Below are 26369 nucleotides of genomic sequence, written 5' to 3'. Positions count from 1 at the left end.
ATAATACCAGAAAGATAATACCATTACGACAACTTACACACAATGATAACACTTACAAATTAACTTAGCAATCAAATAATATAGTAATCAAACCATCCGAGCCCAGCAATACTATCATTTGAAAGCCATTAATCGCAGCACTCATAACATAAGAAAGAACTCTACCTGAGGAATACTTTCGGACGCAGCTAATGATCCAAGTTGATCGCCATCATTCTCAGATTCCATCAACATTTCTTGGTCGAATGAGAAATCCATTAATGTGGTCTCGGAACGGAATAAGAACTCCGCCCTACTCGTCGAATACTAACAGACGAGCTCTGCCCTACTCGTCGAGTACTAACAGACGAGAAAATAAAAAAAATCTACAAGACACTAATAATCTTTGGCGGGATCGAAAATGTCCAAATGCTAGATTTGGCGGGATTCCATAAACACAAATATATGCTTTTTCCGGTTATTGGGCGGAGTTCAGGTCGGGTCACGCATTCTGCTTATTGATTATCGCTGGGGGCCACCATTACACATGTTAATTTTACATTCGCTACGGCATGCAGAGAACATGCGGTCGTCGGACCTAATAATTTTGCGATTTGAAGGGCCAAAACCGACTTGAAATAGCGCTTCTTAAAGAATATTTAGACTGATTTTATAAGTCTTAGGATTAAAATTATATATATATATATATATATATAGGATTATTTTGCATAGAATAATTAGGAGATCATGTTATTTTAAGGAATGTTTTTGAGTTTGTTTTATTTTACTTTAAATTTAGCCCACCAAAAATCCATCTTAATCCTCTCTATATATGTTGGCCTTAATTTTGTCTAATCCTACATAATTAGAGTTTAGGCTTCATATTGAAGACCATATCCACTTAGAAAACTATCCAAATTTCTATAATTAATCTAAATTGCTTATATATTAATTTTTATAAAAACTTCACCCCTTTCTTTATCTTTTTATTCAGTTTAAAGGTCCAAATATGAAACCTTAGTTTTCCTTTTTGTGTGTTCTAAATTTCTATTTCTTCAATTTTTAATTGTTAAAAAAATAGAAAAAAAAAACATAAAAATTTATAAATATAAACTTTGGTAAATTTCAATAATTTTCAAGAGAAATTTTTTATTTTACTTTTGTATTTTAAAATTTGAAATATAATTAGAAATATTAGTCAACTTTGTCGGGATTTGGCCAGGTTAATATTTATTACTCAATCAACCTACCATATCTTCTCCAAACACTCTCATCACTCTAAATCGTTTTAATACATCATTTTAAATATTCCCTTTGTTGAATATAAATTTGTCTTATGGGCATGTCCAATGATCGGAATAGTAGCGACTTTGAGGGAGAAAAAGAAAGAGACAAGTAAGAGAAAAGATATAACATACATGGACTTGCCCCATATGAGAGAACTAAGGTATCCCCAGGCTCCTTGACCCCTTTATACAAAAAAAAGTAACGGTTACATTGAAAAGGTGCAAGAGTTCTTCATACGTGAGAAAAGTTAAGTGAGAATAGTCTCATTTATGCATGCTACGAACTCCCCAATTATAGAAAAAAGAGGGATCAAGTATAAAATGACATGTTTGTCCCTACTTTAATGTGAGAGTTACAAGTTATTATGATCTTTTTATTAATGTTATGCTTTAATAAGGGAGTTGCAGGCCTTACAATTTTTTTAGTAATACATGTTTTATAATGAGAGTTACAAGTCTTTATGAAACATTTTTATAGTCATAATCAACTTTTTGCACCTTATCGCCATCTTTCATTGTATCTGGACCGTTATATTTTCTCAAGATTTTTGTATACGATTTTTTGTGTACATATTAAGTTTCTCGATTTTTTTACTTCTTAATAGTGACACCTATGATAAGGACAAAAACAAATTAAAGGGAAAAAATATGATTACACAAATCACTAATGATACTCAATGTTTATGTGCTATATGTGATCCGTTCTAGTATCTTTTGTGCTATCTCGCCAACTCAGAAGCATTTTTTCTTATTGCAAAGTGGTTTTTTTTTGCTCGCTATGGAGAGGATTTTTTTGTGGCTCGCACTGGAGGGGAGATTTTTTTTTTGCATTGCTCAGAGAACTCTTTTGTTTCCTCACATCGGAAGCGGAGTTTTTTATTTTCTCTCTGTGAAGAAGATTTATTTTCTACTCGGCCTAGAGGGAAGTTTTTTTTTTTGTTCACTCCAGAAGTGAGTCTTTTGTTTGCTCGCCTCGAATGAAAGTTTTTTATTTGCTTGCCCTGGATGAGAGTCTTTTGTTTCCTATCCCCATACAGGAGTCTTTTATTTTCTCTCCTTATAGGGGATTTTTTTTTGCTTGGCCCAGAGGGGAGTTTTTTTTTTTTTTTTTGCTCGCAATGGAGTTTTTTGTTTGCTCTCATTGAATGGAAGTTTTTTGTTTATTTACCCCGAATGGGAGTCTTTTGTCTGGTTGCCACGAAGGGGTTTTTTTTTCTTACTTGCTTTAGAGGAGAGTTTTTTATTTGCTGGCTCTAGATGGGAGTCTTTTGTTTGGTTACCCTGTTAACCTCATTTTCTGTGAGGTCTAGTTTTCTATTAGAGCTTAGGATCTAGTCATGATGTATTCCTTATTAACTATCCTAAAAGACTATAGATGAGACCCACCTCACTTATAACTCTTTACCACCTCTTGACTCTTTTGTGGAATCTCCTGTGGGTGGACTGAAACTCTCAACACTTGGTTTAGTTGGTTTAAACCAACATAGTGAAGCCCCAAAATTGAGTTCCCATAGTGTCACAAGACCATAAGGAAACCCTTTATTATTTGGACATTCACTTCAGGCCACATACACATCCAACGCACACCATTATAATTCACATGCACTACATACACATTCACATATACCACATCATATACTCTATACAAAATTCACACACAATCCATACATCAGTACAATTTATATCGCCTCATACCTCCTCACTACATCACCACTTAAAGTCAACGCTAAATCCACCCAAAATCCAAAACTTTCCAAAATTCCCCAAATCCACCTAAATTGCCCAAAATTAACCAAAATGCCTATAAACCCAATTTTCCACCAAATTGCTCAAATTTCAAAAAATTCTAAGATTCCCAACTCCCAAAATTCCATAATTTTTAAAATTTAAATCCCACTTTCATACACCCTAAATCCAAAATTACATCAATCCGGCATCAAATTGCTCCCCAAATCCAAAATCAACCAAAATTAAACCCACATACCACATTCATCCTCACCAAGCCTAAGTCCTAAAATTCACCATGACGGGCTCAAAGCCTTATGAAATTCAACATGACAAAATTTCCAACTCCCTTTTTTACAACCCATCCCAAAAGCCCATTAAACTAAGCCTAAATTCCAAATCTGCTTTTGACCAAAAGCATTATTAATTTAATCAAGCTTATGTCCAACATTTCATGATTAATCAAACCAAAGCAGAAATCATGAAAATACTTTCAAGCTTTGATTTATCACCCGTCCTCTTTAATGCAAGCCATGTAGACCATGCATGTGCCTTAATTAAGCCATATGGCTTCATCCAAGCCATAAGGAAGCCAAGGAGCCATGCATGAGGCTCATGCAAGCCACTTTGTCGCTTATGGCTAAAGGAGGAGCCTCTTTCAAGATCCCCTAAAAATGCTTAACCATAGTCATGACTCACTTAAACCTAAAAGTAATCTAAATCCACATGAAAGGGACTTGAACAAACAAGCTCCAAGGCTAACCACTAGCCCAAGCAACCTTTGTGGATGAACCCAACCCATTTGCATGACTTGGACCCCAGATTGACCCAAAATGAACTCTCTCCCTTTCCATTCCAATTCAAGTCATGTACACATGCCACAACACAATTAACTTCACAATCCTCCAGCCATGAGCTCCCACAACTAGATGGTGACCTCCCACACCTTGTTCGGCCACCTTGGTCGACCAACTTGGTCGCTGGAAAACCCAAAACCGATAGCCACCACCATGGGTCAAACCCAAAATTCTACCCACCTACTTAACTCGCCTCATTAGACACTTGTCACTTTCTCCGCTCCACCCAAAGAAGCTTTGACCGGCCAATGGGAGTCCTAACCCTCCCGCATGGTTGAGCCCATAAAACCACCACCTCTACGGCCAAAATGGACAAATGCATAAACCTTGAGAAAACTTTGCCAAAATCATTTCAAACTTCCATTACACTCACATGAAGTTCATCCCAATAATTTTCAGCCATTTTCCCACTGAGAAACCCTAATTTTAAAGCTCAAAACCAAGACTTTTTAGGTCATTCCACCAAACTTCACAAAACTCTCCCTATAGCCTAAAATCACTTCCCCGATAGAAAACCCCCTTTCCCGAGCCCTCTACCATAGCTCTAGACCGCACCTGATCAACCATTTGGTCTATGTCATACCTAAACCCATCCACGGAGTAAATCAACACTTGGAGGAGGTTTGAAGGACCAAGACGAAGCTTTTCAACCCATCTATTTGAGGCCTCACCTCTTGGACAAAAGTATAGCTCAAAAACTCCCATTTTTGCCTCACTTTGGTTATATATGAAGATAATAAACAATCCCTGTTCACATAGTTGTATAGATGTGTTTGCCTCACTTAGATGAAGCTATATAAACAAGCCTCATGTGATTTGGTTAAGTATTAAAAGAGATCTTAGTGTTTTAGTGTGAACAATTCTCGGGTTAGATCTCATTTAGGGCGATGAATGGACGACGTTCATTCGCGTGTAATTGAAACGAGCAACGCCAATGGAGTTGAACGGAGTAATGGAGTGTGAACCGCGGGCTAACGAGTTGGACGACATGGAAAACACAACCCATAGAAGGACGTTGTGTGGTCTATAAGGCTCGTCAAGGTTGACGAGACACCAACATGTTTAAGTAGATAAATAAGGTATTTTCTGATTTAGCTAAATCCAGAAAATGAAATTTAACTCCAAAAAATCATATCTTGGTGTAAAAAAATTAAAAAAATAAAACAACAATGTCTCCGTGCTCAATGAATTTAGGAGAAATATATAGAACCAAAAATTTAAATTAATTATCTTATATTTAATTTTAAATTAATTAAAAACCTTAAAACTTATTTAAATCATAAATATTTAAATGCATATCACCAATGTTTGAAATTTTTAGGTTTTGTTAATTATGTTATTAGAAATGCACCATGATTTTCGCAAGGTCAGAGAACATCCATAATCCTGAAAGCCGTACTTTTTCATGATAATCACATTCGTCCACTTAAAATAATTATAAAAAATAAAATAAAAATATGAAAATTACAAATCAAGTTTAATAGGTTCACTGAAGTCAGAGAACTTTAGGAAAAATAAAATTAAATTTGAAATTTAAAATATATTTTTCATGTATTTTTCTATATAAAAATCATGAAAAAAATGAATATATTTCAAAATATCACAAAAATCTCCTTGATTAAAGGAAAGAGCTCTAAAATACTCCTACAAAATTTTCAAGAACAAAAAAATGTATTTTTGACATTTAAATGCATTTGCTTACTATTTCACTAATTACCCACTAAAATAATTATAAAAAAAATCATAAAAAACACAAAATCAAGTATTTGAACTCCCTGAAGTCAAAGACACTTAATAAAAATAAAATTGGAATTAGAATAAAAATTATATTTTCAAAGTATTTTTTCAATTTTAAAATAATTAAAGTTTTTTCCTTTTTCGATTTCTAAAATTTACCTCAAGCTTTCCCCATTTTTTGTTTTGAAGCTTCTTTCGTGTAGCTTTATAAAAAATAAACTTTCCTTCTAAAAAAATTACTTGTTCTGTTTTTTTTTCTTTTCAAAAATCACATTTGTTTCAAAGAAAAAAAATTTTTTTTTTCTTTCCTCGCAACCTTCTGAAACCTATCATGAATAAAAGAAAACAAAATAAATCGCTGCATTGCATAATTATTTTTTCCTTAACAAGGAAAGTTTTTTTTTTAAAACAAAAAATTCAAAAAAATTTTAACTGCAACAAATGCATCTGAACTTCCGGTGGATAGAAAAGAAAACAAAACAAATCGCTGCATTGCATAATTATTTTTTCCTTAACAAAGAAAGTTTTCTTTTGAAATTTTTTTTTTTTAAAAAGTTTCAGCTGCAACAAATGCATCCGAACTTCCGTTGGTCCAAACCATTCACCGGATTGTGCACCTATCACCGGAACCTGCAAGAACGCTGGAAAAAAACTCACCGAACGTCCCCCTGAAGCAACGCCTCTACCCACTAGCCAGATTTAAAACAAAACCTCCGAAATCACCGGTCCAACACGTCATATCACGTGCTACAAAAAACACTAGTATCATGTATGTCATTGAAGCCAAATCACATTCGGAGCATGAACCCAAAGCTCTAATATCAGTTGTTATGCAAAAACAATACAAAAACATATACATTTACAAAATATTAATCAAACACAAAAGTTTTACATTATTTGACGTTAAGTTGATACGCCTACATCCATTAGAAGAGAACTAGCACCGCATGAGATAAAGAAAAAGCTGGGGCTTATAACTCAAAATTTTCACCATAACTCTCTCACAAGCTCTAAATTCCTTTTAGAAAGGAAAACTAGGACATACAAATAAATAAAACCAGAAGATATAATTATCCTTAGTACAATCAAAGCCATAATATCGTGGTTTAGAAAACCAGTTTGAATTGACTGGTGGTCCGATTCGAGCTGGCTTAATTATAACCCCTGCATCAAACCAGATTGAACTAGCTTGGAACCGACAAAAATCAACCAATTTGACCTACAAACCGGCCACAACAAACTGGACTACAATATTAATAATTTATTTTAAAAGAATTTTTAAAGCCTAAAAATAGAATGACAAAGATCCAAGATGAAAAACCCATATGCTATTGTTGTAACTATCACATACTTGGCTCTCAATATGAAAGAAAAGTGCAACTAAAGATTTAAAGTAAACTGTAAGAGCTGGAACAATTTAAGAATTTGTTTCTTTACCCATATTTGCTTGCACAACATTTTTGCTTTTTATATTATTTTCTTTTATAATTTAGGGGACCATGAAATACAAATAGCCAAATTATATATATATATTAATGCTATATTAATCTTAATAATAAGTTACAACATTTAATTTCTATTAATTATTAATTTTTTAAAAATTTACTATTGTGTGATTCTTATATTTCATATTTAAATTTTTTTAAAATAATGGTTATTAACTTTCAAAATAACATCCTAATTTATTTTGATGTTGTTATTTAAATATTGAATTATTTATTTTATATTTCACAATAAAATTTTTTTAATTACATCATTTTTGTCTGATTTAAATAAATTTATAATTCATTATATCATCTAGTTGCACTCCGGTTCAACTCTAGTTCAACCTTTGAACCCTGAACCTCTCATTTTATAGTTCAATGTTCGACGTGATTTTCAGAATCTAGATAAATAAAATAGGAAGAATAAAACTAAAAAAAAACCTTACAATAACATATTTTCATCTATTTCACATCGAGTTTTACTTCTTTCTTCAAGTTTCTATGAGGGAAACAAACTTACGAACAAATATCTCAATGGGAAATTAGGTGGTGATAAGGAATCTCTTTTAAGAAATCCAATAAGGAGCTACTTCTGTTTTTTTTTCTCCAAAGAGAAACAACTATAAAAATGAGACACAGTGTGTATTCTCTCTCTCAAACAAAGACAAGCAAAATGTACATCAAAAGATGGAAGCCTGCATCACCAAGAATAACATGGCTGCTTAGGAAAAAAGATAGTTTGGTGTCACCTCCCAAAAGAGCCCTTATGGGTGGAGGGCAGCCCAGGACTTAAATACTGCTTTTCGGCCATACACTTAGCCGATGTGGAACTATTTGTCCATTACATTCTCCTCCACCAATCACGTGATGTCCTCGTCACGGATCGGCTCCACCGAGGGTCCCACTGGACCATAGAGAGTCCACACACCTGGCAGACACACACCTGGCAGACAGTAGTCTGCTCTAATACCACTTATCACCTCCCAAAAGAGCCCTTATGGGTGGTGGGCAGCCCAGGACTTAAATATTGCTTTTCGGCCTTACACCTAGCCGATGTGGGACTATTTGTCCATGACATTGGGCTCTAGACTAAGATCTCCTCAATGATTTTACACTTTAAAGTACTCTACAACTAATAAAATTACAGCCGCACTCCTTCAACTTGTTGAGAAAATAAAGTCAAAAAATGCAAAAAGAGCATCTTAATGCATTTTTAATGCCGACTGATGGCTTTTTATGCATTTAAATGGTATGAAAATACTTTGATTGTTAATTATAGTTTATAGTTTTAGTATATATATATGGCCATTGTGAACAAACTCAAGAATCACAAATAACAATTTCAGCCTAACTAACTGTGAATAAAAGAAAGAGGGGTTGTTGCCTCTGAGCTCTTTGGTGTGGTCTAAGTACTATTTATCGGGAGGAGAGAGGAGATGCAGGTGGATAATGAGGTGTGACGACGGAGAAAATATTACAAGCGTCCTTCAGATGTTTAGACGAAGTCGTGGATCGCACCATTGACATTATACACAATAACATAATGCAATCTATATCGCCGTCCGTACATCTGATATTCCAAACACACTATTTTTTTATAAACTCAAACGGAGAAAATGAATGTTAGTTGCTCAAGAAGGGAGGAGATGCCAAAGCGAGAAGGCAATTAAAGGAACAATGTATTAGATATGTTTTTTTTAGATAGGATATGAGGTATATGCTTAAAATTAATAATTTACACCTATATGTTTTCGCAAGCTCTCCTAAAAAAAAAAAAAATAACATTAAGTTTAAATCAATAAAATCTAAATTTTATTTATGTATTTTTGTAAGAGATTCCATTAATTATCCATATTAATTGCACTTATTATTTTTAAATTATTTATATGTTATTTTTTAGGATTTTATATTTTTATTTGAGATTAAAGATTGTATTAGTTGTCAGTTTGGCTGTTCACCTAATCTCCTATAATTATCCTATTTTCTCAATACAATAAAATCACTTATAGAGACCGCTTCAACCGCACCACGAAGGTGCGCGAAAGGGAATAAATCCATTTAGGGTTTATGATTTTGATACTTTCCCGTCGAAGATTTGATCGGGGAAGTGGAGCGATGCGTGTTTTTGCTGCGAATCTGAGTGAGGAGATGTGTTTAGTTTGCTGATCAGGATTCTAGGGTTGGTTTTATAGTGCGGGAGGTGATTTGGTGCTGCGGAAGAGATGAGTGCATCGAGATTTATTAAATGTGTTACTGTTGGGGATGGTGCCGTGGGGAAGACCTGCATGCTTATATCCTACACGAGCAACACATTCCCTACGGTGAGTTTGAAAATTTGCTTCTCCGTTCATTCGATTGATTGTTTATTTGTTTTTTGCGCTTTCTGTGGTCGCATGCGTGGCATTTTTGGATTTAGGATGGGGTGTTTGGTAAGGGATCTGAAGCATGGAGCATGATTCGTTTTTTTTTTTTTTTTTTTTTTGTTTTTTTTAAAAATTTTTTTTTGGGTGTTTTTTTTTTTTTTTTTTTTTTTTTTTTTGGTTCTGTTGAAAAATTGTGTTAGAGATGATTCATTTGTCTTTGTTACCGCATTTTAAGGAAATTTGGTTTTATTGATTTGAGATTCGGAAATACGATGCTTCATGCACCTAAAATTATTTTGTTGACGGTGATACGAAGTTTACTAGCATGATGTTTGCCTTTTCAATTTATAAACTGAAGTTGCTTCTAATTTGTGAATCTAGGTCTATCTGGATTAGTCCTTTGATTTTTCCCGGGCAAGTGTGAAAATTCTTTAGGATTCATGAAATCCCTTTGATTTTTCCTGGGCATTGTAAAACTAAATTGAAGTTTACTAAATTACCTTTTTGTGAGAGAATTCTTAGCTTGAGCTGATAGATAAATTTGACAGTAGGATTGATATCAATGTGTATTCTATTTATTTAATGCTCATGCATATGTCATTCAGAAAGAAGGCTTCCTTAATCTTGTAGTTATTAGAAAATCTTTGGCCACTTTTATTGTCCACGTCTGTCTATGATATTTTTAATATTAGACTGAACTGAATTATTATAAGTTCTTACCTCTACGTATTTTTTGGAAAACAGGATTACGTGCCTACTGTTTTTGACAACTTCAGTGCAAATGTTGTTGTTGATGGTAACACTGTTAACCTAGGTTTATGGGACACTGCAGGTAAGATGCCATACACTTCATTTCTCTCCTTGCAAGTTGCTTTGAATTGCTTGCTTATAATGGTATTGGAGCTTAGATCCATGAGATTAAAAGAATAAATTTGTATTATTATTATTATTATTATTATTATTATATATATTTGTATGCAGGCCAGGAGGATTATAATAGATTAAGACCATTGAGCTATCGCGGAGCAGATGTTTTTATCCTGGCCTTTTCTCTCATCAGCAAGGCCAGCTATGAGAATGTTGCAAAGAAGGTGAAAACTTACTAAGCTAATTCTTAATTTCTTATATTTCAGTTGTTATTTTTATACAGCTTTTGTGGTGCATTGATAGCTATTTCTTTTTCTGGTTGTTTTATTGTATTTGCAGTGGATTCCAGAGCTGAGGCATTATGCCCCTGGTGTTCCTATAATTCTTGCTGGAACAAAGCTTGGTAAGTTTCTTTTTTTAAATTTTTTTATGAAACTTAAGTTTTTTTTTTTCATTTAAATTTTATGCTTTTTCATATTTTGTTTGCTAAATGTCATCTTTATTGTTGTGAATAAAGTAAAAAATGGTGCCAATATTTTTATCTCATCATCTTTTATTTTGGTAGGAGCTAGCCTTTTATTTGGTATAAGGTTCCTTGTTTTCAACTCATGACCTTATGTAACTAGCTTCAATTCATCTTGCTCCTTACTCTGCTAAAAAGTAAATTTATTAATTATTTTTGATGAGTATGTTTCTTTCTTTTTTATTGCATTATCTATGCTTTTCTCAAGAACTATGAATGCCTTCTGAATCCATCATCAAAGTAAAAAAAAAAAAGTTTTGCCTTTAGATTTTATTTTAGAGTTAGGTGTACTTGATTGTTTCCCTAGTTATGTGAGCTGGTATCCATCTTCATCATGGATGTCTTAGAGTTTTCTCCAATTCTTATGTGATAGATCAATAATATGTTTTTATCAGTATATATGACTTCATTAATTTTCTTATTTAATGTTGAGAGTGATGTAATTTGTTTTTCGCACTTATTTGACATTGTTGGACATGGTGCCTGAAAAAAAAGAGGAAAATATTTGCGTACGTAAGACGTACGCAGCGCTGCGTACGTCGGGGGTTATTCAGAGGTACAGGCGGGCTATATCCACTTTATACCCTCCTGTAACCTCTCTGTAACTTACCTGTAACTACCGGAATTACAAAAGCGCAGAACTTATTTGTAGGTTACAGATGGGTTACATGTAGGTTATGGGAAGGTTAAAGGGGGTATAACACGGATATAACCCCCTTATACCCTCTGAAGAACCTCCCGACGTACGCAGAGCTCCCGACGTACGCAGCTCTGCGTACGTAAGACGTACGCAAATATTTTCCCTGAAAAGAACGCCAGTAAATTACTTTTTTATCTTTATATATGTTTGCTAAACAGTAAAATATAATCAAGCATGCACATCTTGCTGACTTTTAAAAGTCTAAGATATTTTCTATCAATTACCTTGTGTTCTGGATTGTCTTGGGAATATTTTGCAAATAGGTTTCTTGAATTGTAGTGCTTAATATATACTTATTTATGTTTAAGTGGCTGGACTCTATCGATTATTTATTTTGAACTTGTGAAAATAGGGCAATATTTATAGATTAATGGTAGTGCCTCAACTCATTAAGGAATATATTATTGAATTTCTGTCATTTATTCATACTTTTGTGTAATTGAATTTTCAATTGGATTGTTCCATTGGACTTTTTTGTTCCTATTTGGTTTATTACAATTGTGCAAATATGTTGAAATTGAAAGTAAAGTCATAAAATAACTTTGTGCGTCCACTTTATTTTGAACTTAAAATGTTAAAATGTGTTGTTAACATTTTACGTAATGTCAAACTTTTGCCAAACCAAAGTCTCATATACTCGATGCTTGTGTTTTTTTTGGCGATTTGAGCGCAATTATTTACTAATGTCGGGTGCCAGAAAGTGTGCGTGTAGCTGGTAGATTTTTTCAAATTGAATCGTTCTTATCACAATACTAAGCTTGCATACTAAAAACTATACAAACATGAAGTGGTTGCCAAATCAAAACATGGAGGGTGTCCGGAAAGGCTAGGAACATAGAGTAATCATATGGTAGGGATAATGAAGAATCATATTTATTAGTGAGATGACGTTTAATTCTTGATGGAGGTAGTGTTTCATCATTCAAATCTAATAATAATGGATTTCTCCACACTTGGGGAAGAATATCGGCCCCTTCTTCTTGTGAAGATCATTTCAAAACCAACACTACACCTGTGGACATTTTTTTTTTCTGTGAACATAAAACCACCATCACACCTAGAAGAACTATAATGCCTGTGATGATTTGAAGATTGGTTGTAGGTGTTTATGTCGAATTGAAAGGAGAATCTCTAGCAAAGTTGCAGGGGTCTCCACTTTCTTTCTGCTTGGTCTTCTTCGGTTTAGTCCAAGCTCAGTTCGTTCTTTTCTACTCATTACTGGTTCTTTCTAGATACTTTGATTTCCGCACAAGACTTGGGTTTGGTTTTCGTTTGGATCCTTGCCAATGTTAATGGGATTTTCATTCGGTACATTTTTTTTTGTGGACTTACCATTATCTCATTATATGCCTTTTTATTTAATTTGAGGTTTTAAGCTATTTATTTTTACCCCAGGCTTCAAATAATCATCTGAGCACTACACTTGATTGCTGTTTATTTTAATAAAGAGCCTTTTTGTCCTTTTTTTTTCCAATTTAATGGTCGATGTGTGACTTTGTGAGAGAATTTATTTGTGTTCTTAAATATTTTCTTATATTTTAATAAATCACATCAAGTATTTTTTGAGTCTCAGGGTGGCTATTAAACTGCAAGGCTTGCTCATGTTTTATGAAATTATATTTCTGAATTTTGTCAAACAGTCACTTGAAAGTTGTCATAGCTTTATTTTTTATGGTTTCATATTCTTGTTATTTAAATAAGGGAGCATCATGCTGCGAATGATCCTTTGTTTTTGTAATTTTTCTTTAAATATCCTCTAAGACCGTTCATTGTTTGTTCTCATCAGTTCTGCTTTGCTAATGTGTCTAAAAAACATACGCTTCATATCATTTGTAGGAAACGTGTTGAACTTTATGGAAAATCATAATATTCTAGGCTATGGTTTTTTTTGGTTTCTTAGACTTCATTAATGTATGCTGAGAGAAGTGTTCGGTTTTAGAAATTAGAAAACAATCCTGAATTTTTTCACTCATGTGGGTATTGTGGAACTATTTTGGCAACTCTTTTCCATGTTTTTAATTTAGCTATTGTTACCCGAGGGTTTGAAATTTTCATGGTGGGAATAGACGGTTGGATATTATATTTAATTTAAAATTAAAATTTATATTTTTAATACTTAATATTCCAAATAATATAAAGAGATTAATAATTATAAATTAAATCTATATAATAGTAAAATTATAGTTACCTTTCTATAACTTAGTGCACCTTTTATAAACATTACTTTTTCTATCATTCGTTTTTTTAGTCCAAAATTTAAACTGAAAAGATAGTTAAATAATAGTGAGTTATTGACAATTTAGGGAATACTCATATTCTAAAATTACAATAACATAATAGAAATAGAAATGTTACAATTTTTGTCAAATACAATAAATTAATATAAAATTATTTGGCAGTTTATATAATAAAAATGATAATTCAAGAGGTTTTAAATATTTGATTATACTGTACAATTTCTTATCAATAGCATTTTATGTGTACATCTGTCACATGAACATTGTCTAAATGTTCTATTTAAAGTGCTTCGATATCAATATACTTTTTTTTTTTGTTTATGTGCACATGTACTTCAACTTCCGGCTTTAGAACCATAAGAGAGTGAACTCTATCAATTAGCACGCACGTACAATTATTCACATAAGTTTATTTCATTTATATTTTCATATTATGCAATATTTTTATGTAATATCAATGTATGATATATAACATCATGTTGGTTAGTTGAGTTGATAAAATTCCTACGACTAGATAGAAGGGTGAACAATTTCAAAAAGCAGCACTAAATCAATAGGATCCTTTAGAAATTCAACAAGTTATTATAGGGTAGATTCACAATATGCTTATGGTCATGAATGTTTGAATGAAAACATACTTATTGATTTTTTTTAATCTCTTTTGGTTTTTGCAGATAAAATCTTAGGAAATTCTGAGATTTAAGTACATGTAAAATTTAAAGAGGATTCTACTTTTAGAACTTTTTTTGTAAAAAAAAGCAGATTTCTTTGATTTTTTTTTTGTTACATGTGGAAAGGAAAATATTTCAATTACAAGAGATACAACATTATATTCTTGTATGATGCATTCTCCTAAATATATCAACATATGAATTATAAAGTCAACTTTATGCAAGAACAACAACTATGCCTATATGAGCAATGTATAGCACTAAAAATACTGAAAAAAGTTTAAATTTAAATAATTTGGAAAGGAATTCCGTCAAAGAAAGGCCACAACAGAGCCACCACTAACACTAAGAATAAGATTCAAGTTTTTCAAAGTTGTCCAAACAAAAAAGTAGATTACTATTGCTTACTTTATCCACTACTATTCATTATTCATTTAGAGTCATCATCATTCCCAATAGTTGTGCAAAAGAAATTGGAAAGAACAATCTCCAATAACACTTGTTAATCAAATGCAATGAGGCAACGTACTTCATTTTGGGTGTTTAAAATAAAATTTTGGACATGAAATTAAAAAAATTAAACAAAGGAAACTCTTGGGCAAGCCAAAATTTGTCATGAAACGTACCTTTATGTTATCAATCTTCAAAGGATAATGTTAGTCAGAAAGATGGTGTGATAAAAAAATTATGTCGGGATATCATGACAATTTATAAGACTATGTATGGGTTTGAAAATCATTGGATCTACATGGAGATTAGCTCAATACAAACTCTCAATATGTATTACACTAATCTCAAAGATCCAATTGCATTCAAGCCTATTCTAATACAATTTATATCAGACTATCGCGACATAATTTTGTTTGATAGACTAGACGGTACGAAAGAGACCTTCTGAATGCAACATAAATCTATCTTTCAAAGGCAAATCAAGCCCAAATCAAGCCTAAATTTCAAATAAGAATTCTTAACATGATAGATTTGGTATAAAATTAATTTAACTTAGTTAATAGCATGAGTGGATTTAGTTCAAAGCTAATTGGCTTAGACTGATATTTATTTGTGTAATGCCCCTATGAACTAAGATGTCTAACAAGTGAAATCAAAGCAACAATTTAAATCAATAATCAAGAAAAAGGTAACTTAGAAAAGTACATTTTATATTCTCAATTAATAGATACTCGAATATAGAAGGTCTCCCCCTGCGAAGCACTAGTGTGCAAGCCAAATTCACCAAATATAGCCCCCATAAAAGACCCCAATCACTCACTGCAACACAATGATACTTAAAATCTGACTATAAATTAAAAATGAAAAAACACAGCCAAAACAGGGTAGAGAATCTTCCACCGGGACCAAGGAGTCCAAGGAGATGCTATACAATAAATATAACTTATAGGTAACACATCATCACCATCAATGTTCACATTCAACAAAGGATGACAGCGCAAATATCACAATCAATAAATGGGGCTAATCAATGGCAACCTGGCAAAACTGGATAAACACGTGGCCTAAGATGCTCATAGGCACACAAAAAAACACATCTTTATTCCAATGGGAGAGATGCTTTGATCCACCACAATGGAATCACATCCTCTTCACAGCTATTGAGAACCAATATCAACAACATAAGATTGGTTCTTGTATATTGTTTGGTTTTATCCAAACAATATAACACCTTTAGTTGTTCTTGTAAGTTAGAATTCAAATAACTTGGAACGGAAATCTGTCGAAGAAAGTGCCACAATAAGGTCACCACTAACACTAAGATTACGATTCAATTTTTTCAAAGTTGTCCAAACAAAAAATTAAATTGCTATTGTGATTTTATTCATAACAATCACGAACTACTATTCATAACTCATTTATAGTCATCATCATCACAGTAGCTGTGCAAAAGAAATTGGCAAGAACAACCTTAAATAACACTCGTTAATCAGATGTAATGAGGTAATGGGCTTCATCATGGGTGTTGAAAAAAATCTTTGAAGATGATGTTAAGAAATTAAACAAAGGAAACTCCCCGGTAAGCCAAAATCTTTCATAAAATGTACCTTTATGCTATCAATCGTCAAATAGGATAACGTTAGTCAGAAAGACATTGTGGAAAAAATTTGTGTCAGGTTATCATGACACAATTTATATGATGATGGGTTTCAAAATCATCAGATCAACATCCAAGGTTCTAAAAACCAAACCGGGCCAGTTAGTTTAACCGGTTCGACTGCGAATCGGCAATCGGCCCGGTCTGGAAACCCCAAAAAACAGTTTCAGCCATCAAACAACAGAAAAGTAGTTTGCCTGAGTTCAGCTGCAAATCCACATTCCAAATTTGATTTTTAGCTGTTCTTTTATGCTGTAGAATTTTAATTTTAGTTTAGTAGTTTTATGCATCTTTATGATGACTTGTATAGAGAACGCTAGTATTCTCTAAAATTCTTGTACTAGTTTGATTGAGTTCACTGTTGATTTTATTATTGGTTTACTGGTGGTTGATTAAGTTTTTTCTAGTTTACTTACAAGGAATACGACACCATCAAACATCATTGAATTGTAGTATTTCTTTGTTTAACTATTTGGGCTTAGTTAGGATTTATGCTCTGTTGTTGTTTGCTTCTTAACCGGGCATTGGCTGTGTTACCGGCCCACGGTGACAAGCTGATTAAATTCCTCTTGAAGAATGGTGGTTGCTCTTTTCCAATGTATTCAAGCAGGATTAAGCTGCTTTACTGTGGAAAGATGTAAATTGCAACTTTCCGGGCACCATGACATTGTGGGAACTGCAGTGCATTGCATGATGTGCAGTTATGTGCTGTTATTCCCGTGCAATCTATAATATTTGGATTGAAGTATTTGCAAAAAGTTATGATGCTCATCCATGCAGTCAACTATTTAATTTAAATCAATGGAAACTTGGCAAATCATAAAAAGAAATAGTTTTTGTCTTAATAAAATTTTAGTTTTCTATTCAATCTTGTGAACTTAGTTGAATGATGAATCATCATTCCGAGTGTGCTGCAAGTGTGTTCATAAGTTCAGTGGAAGTATCACCTTAAAACAATATGAAGCTTAATTTTCTTCATTTTGTTGATCTTTTTTTTTTAATCTATCATCTTCTGTGATAGTTGTTAATGGCATCTAAAGAGTTCTTATTTTGATCGAATTTATCACAGCTAGGGTTTTTATTATTGCAAAAAAAAAATCCATTTTTTTGTTTATTTTTCATAATTCATTTTTATTTTTTCTTTGGGTTTAATCTACGTTGTTTGGTTTTAGTTTTCCTAATCTTAGGTTTAAGTGTAAGTGATTTTTTGGTCTGTTTAACGAATCCCTTATTTCCTTTGTGTAAATTACTTATAGTATAATATTGCATCATTCAAGTTGCATTATAAAGTTTAGATTCTTAAGCACTTTACATTAATTTGATATCAGTGCTTATAGATACCAGCTAAATTAGTACATAATATCTTTGTCAATTAAAAAACAAAGTCAAAAACATCTACGTCAAATAAAATTTGTTAAGTACAAAATAAGTACTTTGGTGTTCAAAATTATGTTTCTGAATTCAATGTTTAGCATAATTTTAGAAAATTTTCAAATTGGATAGATAATTCAGAAGTCTTCTTTGAAAAATATGTTTGATTTTCAAAGAGTTTATATTCTTAATTAAAATTGGTAGGACATGCTCAATGCTTTTAGTGTAGTGTTTCTTCTAGAATGTTGCCTCAAAGAACAATATTCGTTATTTGGTAATTATAATGATGATGATTAATTTAAAGACAAAAATGGTGATTATGGTGTGTTTGAGTATCATGCTGGGATTATTGGACTTGTAGCTAGAAATTTTTTGCCTTCTGAAAATCATATTACTATTATTTATTTCACTAATGTCATAATTGAGAAATTAAGGATGAACTATGCTACAATTCACCAAAAGCATTGCATCGAGCGTTATAAGTACTTTATATAGTGAGAAATGTTTCTACTCTTCTGTCAGTATTGTTATGTTTGTGCTTATTCTCAAGAAAATCTCCAAAGATATTTCATCAAAAGCCTATTGAAAATAAACTAATGTAAGAATCATGTATCGTTGAATTTTTTTTTATTGAAGGATCTATAGTCCATGGTATTTTTTTGAGGATTTATTTGATGCAAAATATGACTTGCAATTAGAATCATAATCTATATTTTGATGTTTTTGGATTTAAATTTCTACTATATTAGATCATGTTTATAAACTTGAGCCCATACTTGCTCAAGCATCGAAATTGGGGTTTGAAAGCAAAATTAACCAATGTATCTTATGTAAGCCTAGTTCTCTACTGGAGATCAAACTTATACTGGAATGTGAACAGCAACCTACCATATTTGTAGTTGAATCAATTAAACCAACTGAAATTGCAATCCTTGTTAAATTACCAATTGATTTTAATCATATTGAGCTTGATTTTGACTTTTTGTTTTCGATTTCTTGAAATATCAATTCATAAGAACTTTATGAAGAGAGTTAGGTTACACACCAATATGAACTTTTTTGTAATAAATGCTTTGAAAGAGACCTGGAATTTAGAACTATCAATCTAATCATTTGTGAATGTGTATAATTAATCACAAATTATATTTAAACACTTAGGCTGGGTTTATTGATTGTCTATTCATATTGACATGTCTTTTTTCTGTGATTCACATGCTTTTGTTTTTTTAGCATCTAATTATATAATAATAGGCTACGAGTCGCACGACTATTTCTTATGGCAAATGTTAATAGCTTGCCATTTTCTTTACTTGTTTGATGTCGTTGCTTGTTTTTTTTGAATTAGATAAAGTTATTTACTTAACATTTACTGTTAATTTATGATAATTATTATTCTGTTTGATGCAAATAGGATGCATGTGGAATTTAAGCAAGGGGACAAAAAAGTGTGTACTTGAATTTAGGAATTTTCTTAAAAACTTTTAATAAATTGAATGCGAGAAAAGCATGATCATTTAATTTTTTTTGTACCGCATAGAAACAAATGCCCTATAAATTTGAGAAGCTAGGAAGTTTGGCATTGTTTAGTCTTCTTTATATCTAATTTGACTTTAATTCTTGAATCTGTTGCCAAGGCCTTGGTCTTCTTTTTTTCCACCCCCTTCATGAATTTGCATTTAATACTTTGCTCGACAATTCTACATTTTTATTCTTGAAGTTATATTGGATGTTTAAAATCATGTCCATTACTTATGGTTAATACTAGAGGCATCTTGTGAACTCCTATAGTAAACCTGCATATGTTGATACATTGATTTCTTCGTAGCAAGGGCAACATTTATGACTAGAATTGCTTTAATAATTTCAAGTGCTTAATTCAACAAAGTGAAGACTTTTTGAGCTAGTCAGATTTGATGCAATTCATCATTTTGAGTTTGGTCTTATTCCTTACTAATGTTACTCTAGTTTGTGTATGTTTCAGATCTTTATTTTCAGTTTTAGTAGTTTTAAGTATGGTTTTAAATATCGAATTGGATTGGCCGATTTGACCGGTCCAACTGTGAACCGATCATTCGATCAGTTTGGTCAAGCTCGAAATCATTTAGGTATGCAACAGGGTTCCAACCAGTTAGAACCATGGTTGAACCGGCGAAGCAGTGAATCGGTGCTGTTTTTAAAGAATCGGCAGGCTCTAGTATTTCTAATTTTAGCCTTTTGGATTTTGATCGGATTACTAGAAAGATATTTAAATTAAAAATGGAGATGATTTCACGTTGAAAATTATGATTTAGAATATTATTCAAAATATTTTTGAAGTGGAGTGTCTTAAATTAAAATATTGTTTACTAAATCGATAAAAATAGTATTATTGCATCATTATTTTTTTATTTAAATTATATTTGAATAATTTTAATTATTACATCGTCCGGTCCAACCCCTATTGAATTATTGAATCTTCAACATATTCCACTTCGATTTCTGTTCCAGTTTTCACAATTTTGGTTTTGAGTATACTTATGATGATGATGCTTATTAAGAAGGGTAGCGTTCTGTACTTTCATGTGTTGTGTGAATGTTTGAAGATGAATTCCTTTGTGTGTGTGCTAGTTTTTGGGAAGTTGAACTAAAGTAAGGGATGATTTTTTTTCACTTTAATCTTGTTCATTAATCTATTATTTTCTCTAATATTTGTTTCCAAGCCTTGATTTTGATCAAATCTGTCACAATTTGGTTTTCCATAGCATTGAAAAAAAAACTCAATTGCATGTTTATTTTTCATACTTTTTTTTTCAAATATGATAGATCGTTGCATCATGTTCCTGGTTCCATTCTGATATTTTTAGGTCTAGACCCATAGGTATTTTTGAGCATGTATTGGTCTTTGTTGTGTTAATTGATATTTTCTTTATGTGATATGGATTCATTGCGTTATTCTAGTTGTATTAGAAATTCTAAATTCCTGATTGTTCTAAGTGAGAGTTAGTGCTTTAATCTTTACGGTTTAGTTAATTTTTGTGTAACATCAATTGAGTTATTTTGTTCTTGCATGTTGCTCAGATTTAATGAAAATATAAATCTTAAGGTATTTATTATTATTATTATTATTATTTCACACATGCAAATGCTCACACACCTGCATATGCAGCGCCTTGAACCCATAAATTTATTGGTTGAAAGACAGGACTCGACTACTAGGTCAGGTGGCTTGCATAAATTTTAAGGCATTTATTGTTTAATTTATTTTTAATTATAAAAATTTTATTTATCATAAATTTTAAAAATATATAAGGCTTATATTCTTATTTCTGTATATTCAAAATCTAATTTCATAATGAGTTTGATAGAAATAAAAACATGAAGATTAATTACTAAATTTAGGGAGGGGAGCATTATCTATTGAATATATAAGGTTATAGAAAATTGGCTTTTGGTGATTTGAGCGTACATAATGCAGGTTGCGGATGCTTCAATAGAAATAAATCAGTAGATAAGTTTTACCTGAAATGATTTCAAAGAGAAACATGTAGATAAATTTAATATGGAAGAATTGCAAAGAAAAACACGTAGCCCAAGCATGGCCTGGTTAGATTTGTGTACTCCACAAAATCTATTCAAAGCATGGTGTGTGTGTGTGTGTGTGTGTGTGTGTGTGAGAGAGAGAGAGAGAGAGAGAGAGAGAGAGATAAATTTTTGCTGAAGTCCTTGTCTCTGGTAACTTGAATATTGCTTGATGCAAGCTTTGCTAATGTGTCAGTTCAACCTAGGTTTGTTAAAATTGGAACTAGCACCAATTTTGTGATGACTAGACATTTTATGTCGTCATTTGTGGTATGTATATGATGAGAATGAGCCACAATTTGCAATATTTTGTGGAAACATAGAATTTCATAAAAATCATTTTATTAAATGAGACTGGTCTTCATTAATCCTCATTTGGAGCGAGTAGAGACAAAAATGGAAGTTTTACCTTCGATTAGCAATCTCTTTTTTACACTTAATGTAAAGGTAGATAACCTAGTCCTCATTTTTAAAATTTATTTCATGGAAATGACAATGGAACAGGAACATAACTTAATCCTCATCTATAATTACTCCCCAAAACACTTATTTAATTTATACTTGCTCATGGTATTTAATAATCCCTTTTCATTCCATTAATATCCCAAGGGAACTTAGATGATCGTTTTCTTGAAGGATTGGTCGCATTTTTTGGCATGTTTGTTTTTTGGGTCATGCTTTGTTGGGTTTTGATTGGAACGAAAATAGTTGGACATTTTGAGCTGCCACAAAATAGCTTTAGTGAAACTGTGAAACTGATGTTTGGATCGAAACGAAAATAGATTAAGACTTTTTGAGTAGCCACACATTTCCAAAAAAGGAGTTGATGTCTCATGATGTATTGGCAGTGGTCCTTATGTAAGGTTTAATTCTTTCATTTGATAAGTTACCATCCACCATGTGGAGGTATGCAAAGTTGATAATTCTGCTATTTCCTAGTCCATATGTAGTTTCCTTGATAATCTAGATAAGTTTGTTATAAATTTGAATACTAAGATGGATGTTTGTCAAAATTAAAAAATATTAAGTGAATTATTATATTAGAGACATGGTGGGAGTAGTAGTTATTGAAGGTGGTACAAAAAACAAACCTCAAAGTTGTACATACATATAAAATGCAGAAAAGATCCACGATCTATGAAAATTAGTTTTGAATAATTAGCATGGAAGAGAGAGATCAAAGATAACATTGCTAGCAGTTTTGTGACCCAAATCCTTATTAAATAGTAAGGTGTAAAATGGTGAGGTTGGGATTTATGTAATTTTTCGTTAGTGAGATTTGTTGTTAAGTCTTGAGGTGAATCGAGGCATAAACTTTAAATAAAAAATAAAAATAAAAATAAAAAACTTATCAGAAATAAGTCATAGATTTACCATAAAGTATCATTTTGCACTTTTCACGTGCTTTGTTATTAAGTGATTTTTCAGCTTTTTAATACCATTAGTATTTCTCTTACAGTTATACTCTATTTTTTACATCTTCTGATATTTCAACTTTAAGTGCCATATTTCGAAGTTGATTATTCTTCAAGCCCCACTGCCCATTATAATTAGCTAAAAGAATAATAATATAAAAATTACTTAAATTGACAAAAGTATTAAAAAATAAAACAGTCAAAAGATAAAATGAAAAATAAAAAATCTTTAAAAGAAAAGAAAATATAAAATTAATTAAAAATGATTGAAAAATTTATGTATTTAAAAAGTAAATATTAAAAACAATAAAAAGTTAACGAATAGTGATTTATTAAAAAAGACTAATAAATAAATTAAAAAAAACTAAAAATCAAATTAAAAGTATGCATTTTTGGTATATATATATATATATATATATATATATATATATATAGATATAGATATAGATATATATAATAAAGTTGAAACAAAATATGTTTAAAAATATTTTTTTAATTCTTTTTATATTATAATTTGAGAGTTTGCCTCAAATACCTCAGTCAAAAATACAGACGTCTCATTCAAACCATTACAGTGCATGTCTCGAGGAGGTTTTTTGGTGTTTCATGGTGAGGCTTGTGCCTCAAACACCTTTTTAATCTGATGCTCAATGTAGTTATCATGTCATTCAACAATCTACATGAATATATGCCAATGATAAGCCATTAAGATCCCTTAATAGTTTGGATAAGACTTTAGATCATGCTGATGATGAATCTTGGCAGCCATCTCCTATGGGATTTACCAAGTTCTAGAGCTAGCAACTCTCGTTTTTGTTTAAAGTTTTTTTCTTGCTTGAGAATTGAAGCATAAAGCTCTACGTTTGAGTAGTGGATTATTTTTGAAACCGGAGTGGTTATTGTCTCCATTGTTGCAAGTGAAACATGGAATTAAGGCCTTAACATACTTGCATGCTAGATGGCTCTTGAACACTATTTATTTACTATTATTATTTTTTGATTTTTGGGTTGGACTTTATTAATTCACTCTTATCGGTCCAACATGTTAGGTTTGACTCCGTTTCATCTCACACGGCAAATGAATATGCTTTTTACAATGTTTCTTTGCATAGTTGATGACTTGAATTTGAGTGTATTCCTATGTATTTACATATCTAACACCTAAATTTCATTTTTTACGTGTATGCTACCTTAACCATGGATGAAAACTTGAATTTTACTTTTTAAAACTTAAAATAGTGATATTTTTTTTTGTGATATGAAAGATTGGGTGGTATAAATATAATAAAAACTAAACCTTAGGTGTAAGAAATGTAATTACATAATATATATAGTGCGCGTACCGTGGCCTATTGGTAGAGTAGTCTCTCTGAAGGTTGTAAGTCCCCTCAGGTCACGGGTTCGAATACCCCAGTGTAGAGGGTGTGGTACTCGAATATTTAGCACACCTAGGAATGACCGGGTGTGGTACTCGAATCCTCGTCTAATAGCCTCCCAATCATTCCTTATATATATATATATATATCTGTGTGTGATGCCCTTATTATTATTTATTATTATTATTTTTCTTCTTTTTTTAGATCTTCGGGATGACAACCAGTTCTTTATCGACCACCCTGGTGCCATGGCTATCAGTACCATGCAGGTGCAGCTGATCACATCACAAATATTTCTATCCTCATCAGCATAGATTTTTTTCTAAATCATTTGTTTCGATTTAATGATTCGTTTAGGGAGAAGAGCTTAGAAAGCAAATAGGCGCGCTCGCCTACGTCGAATGCAGCTCGAAAACTCAGCAGGTAAAATGTCCCCTCGTGTTCACAATTCACCATTTTCAACCTTCCCTATAAACGCCGAAGAATCCACATTTACTCATATTATTCTTCACAGAATGTGAAGGCAGTCTTCGATAACGCCATTAAAGTCGTTCTTCAGCCGCCAAAGCACAAGAAGAAGAAGAAGAGAAGATCACAGAAGGGTTGCTCCATTTTATGAAGAAGAATGGAAGGAATAAAAGGATCTGCCAGTTATGCTCTTTACCGTGTTTGGATTAATTTTTCTCTAGTGTATATTTAACTAACAAGCAGCATTAGTAAATTGTGGTAGGACACATATCTTTGATGCGCTCCCTTTTCTCTCTCTATTTCTCTGTTTGCTCTCTCTGCTTTAGTCATGTTAGTACTCTGCTCTTTGGCCTCCTATACATAAATATTTGATGTATGCGGCCATCTGAAGCTAGTTTTTATTTTATCATTAGACTTGCTATTATTATTGTTATTTTGCATCTTTAATTCAATGTTTGTTGAGGAGAGTTTGGTAAATATGTGCTACTCTTTGATTGCTTCTCTCTAGTCTTTTATAAATCTTCCTCTAATATGATCGTACAAATCAGAACTTGCTATGTTATAGATTTTGGAGATGTTAAAATTAAGGGAGATTTACATATTACCACACAACTATGTATTTATATCCAACACCCAAATTTAGATATTCACACTTGTAACGAATTGTTATTATAAGCTCATGTATGAAAAGATGTGTTTTACATTTAAATGAGCTATTTTTTATATGATAAAGCTTTGTGTGGTATGCCAAGTAAATATGAATGCTTAGGTGTTAGATATGTGCATATATAAGAATTTTGTGGGTATGTGAATGCACCCTTTTTTATCTATATATATGCTTTTTTTCTGTATGCATTAAAAGGTGTATTTTAATTTTTAGAAGATAAAAATAGCGACTTTTCGTGTGATACGAAAATTTTGGGTGGTGTAAATGTAAAAAAGATTTAGGCGTTGGTTGCAAATAGTTAGGAATTTGATGGTATATTTGTAAATGCCCCTAAAATTAATGGTGGTGTCTGTAGTCGTCGTTATATGATATGAGTTGCATGGGTACGGTTCTAATGTTAAGTTTTTAAAATTATAGGCTAAGAATAGGTTGGATGCACTTTTGAAAATTATTTGTTTAATTGAAAAATAAACTCATAAACTCATGTTTTAAAATCATTGTTTCCGGTTAGTGCAAAATTCAAATTTATCTTGTGAATTGCATCCAAGAAATATATCATAGAAAAATAGGGGATAGAGAGAGAGAGAGAGAGAGAGAGAGAATAAATATTATAATGATAAAATTGTGTAATTTTTTATTTATGAAATGATCCTCTATTATAGATAAAAGGAGTACAATATGTGAAGTTATATTTATGTTCAGGGGTTGGTTGGACTTGATAGGACTTTGGCGAGCCTTGTTGATCGTTGGATTTGATAGTGCCGCTGGTTGGATAGATCAGTTGTTGTTGGCTAGCTTGCTGGCTGCGAGCCAGTAAGACTTGATCGGCTAATTTTGTCGATTGGTAGGCATGATTCAGTTTTCGACCCTCAATCTCCACCATGGAGCTTCCTCCTATCAGTAGGCATAATCCGGTCATCAACACTCGATCTCCACTAAGGAGTTTCTGTTGAAAGAGTAAAGATGGGCCATCAGATA

The 26369-nt window shown here is 32.1% G+C and overlaps 2 protein-coding genes across 2 annotated transcripts in view; one reads left to right on the top strand and one right to left on the bottom strand.

Annotated features, from left to right (window-relative positions):
• The window catches only part of LOC110019495 (protein FAR1-RELATED SEQUENCE 5-like), a 2776-nt gene extending 2518 nt beyond the window's left edge, over positions 1–258 (bottom strand). Inside the window, exon 1 of the mRNA XM_020717171.1 lies at positions 177–258. Coding sequence (XP_020572830.1) covers positions 177–258 — 82 coding nt within the window. The remainder of the gene's footprint in view (positions 1–176) is intronic.
• An 8793-nt stretch (positions 259–9051) lies between these two features.
• On the top strand, positions 9052–25157 carry LOC110032061 (rac-like GTP-binding protein 5). The gene is made up of 7 exons (XM_020735576.1): positions 9052–9389; positions 10176–10263; positions 10413–10522; positions 10638–10701; positions 24461–24525; positions 24614–24679; positions 24771–25157. The coding sequence occupies exons 1-7, from the start codon at positions 9291–9293 to the stop codon at positions 24873–24875; spliced, it is 597 nt and encodes a 198-aa protein (XP_020591235.1). The 5' UTR covers positions 9052–9290; the 3' UTR covers positions 24876–25157.
• Positions 25158–26369: the final 1212 nt, after the last annotated feature.

Source organism: Phalaenopsis equestris, unplaced genomic scaffold (assembly GCF_001263595.1).
Source record: "Phalaenopsis equestris unplaced genomic scaffold, ASM126359v1 Scaffold000002, whole genome shotgun sequence".
Lineage (NCBI taxonomy): Eukaryota > Viridiplantae > Streptophyta > Magnoliopsida > Asparagales > Orchidaceae > Phalaenopsis > Phalaenopsis equestris.
The sequence above is the reverse complement of the archived record's forward strand: the minus strand, read 5'-3'. Positions and strand labels throughout refer to the sequence as shown.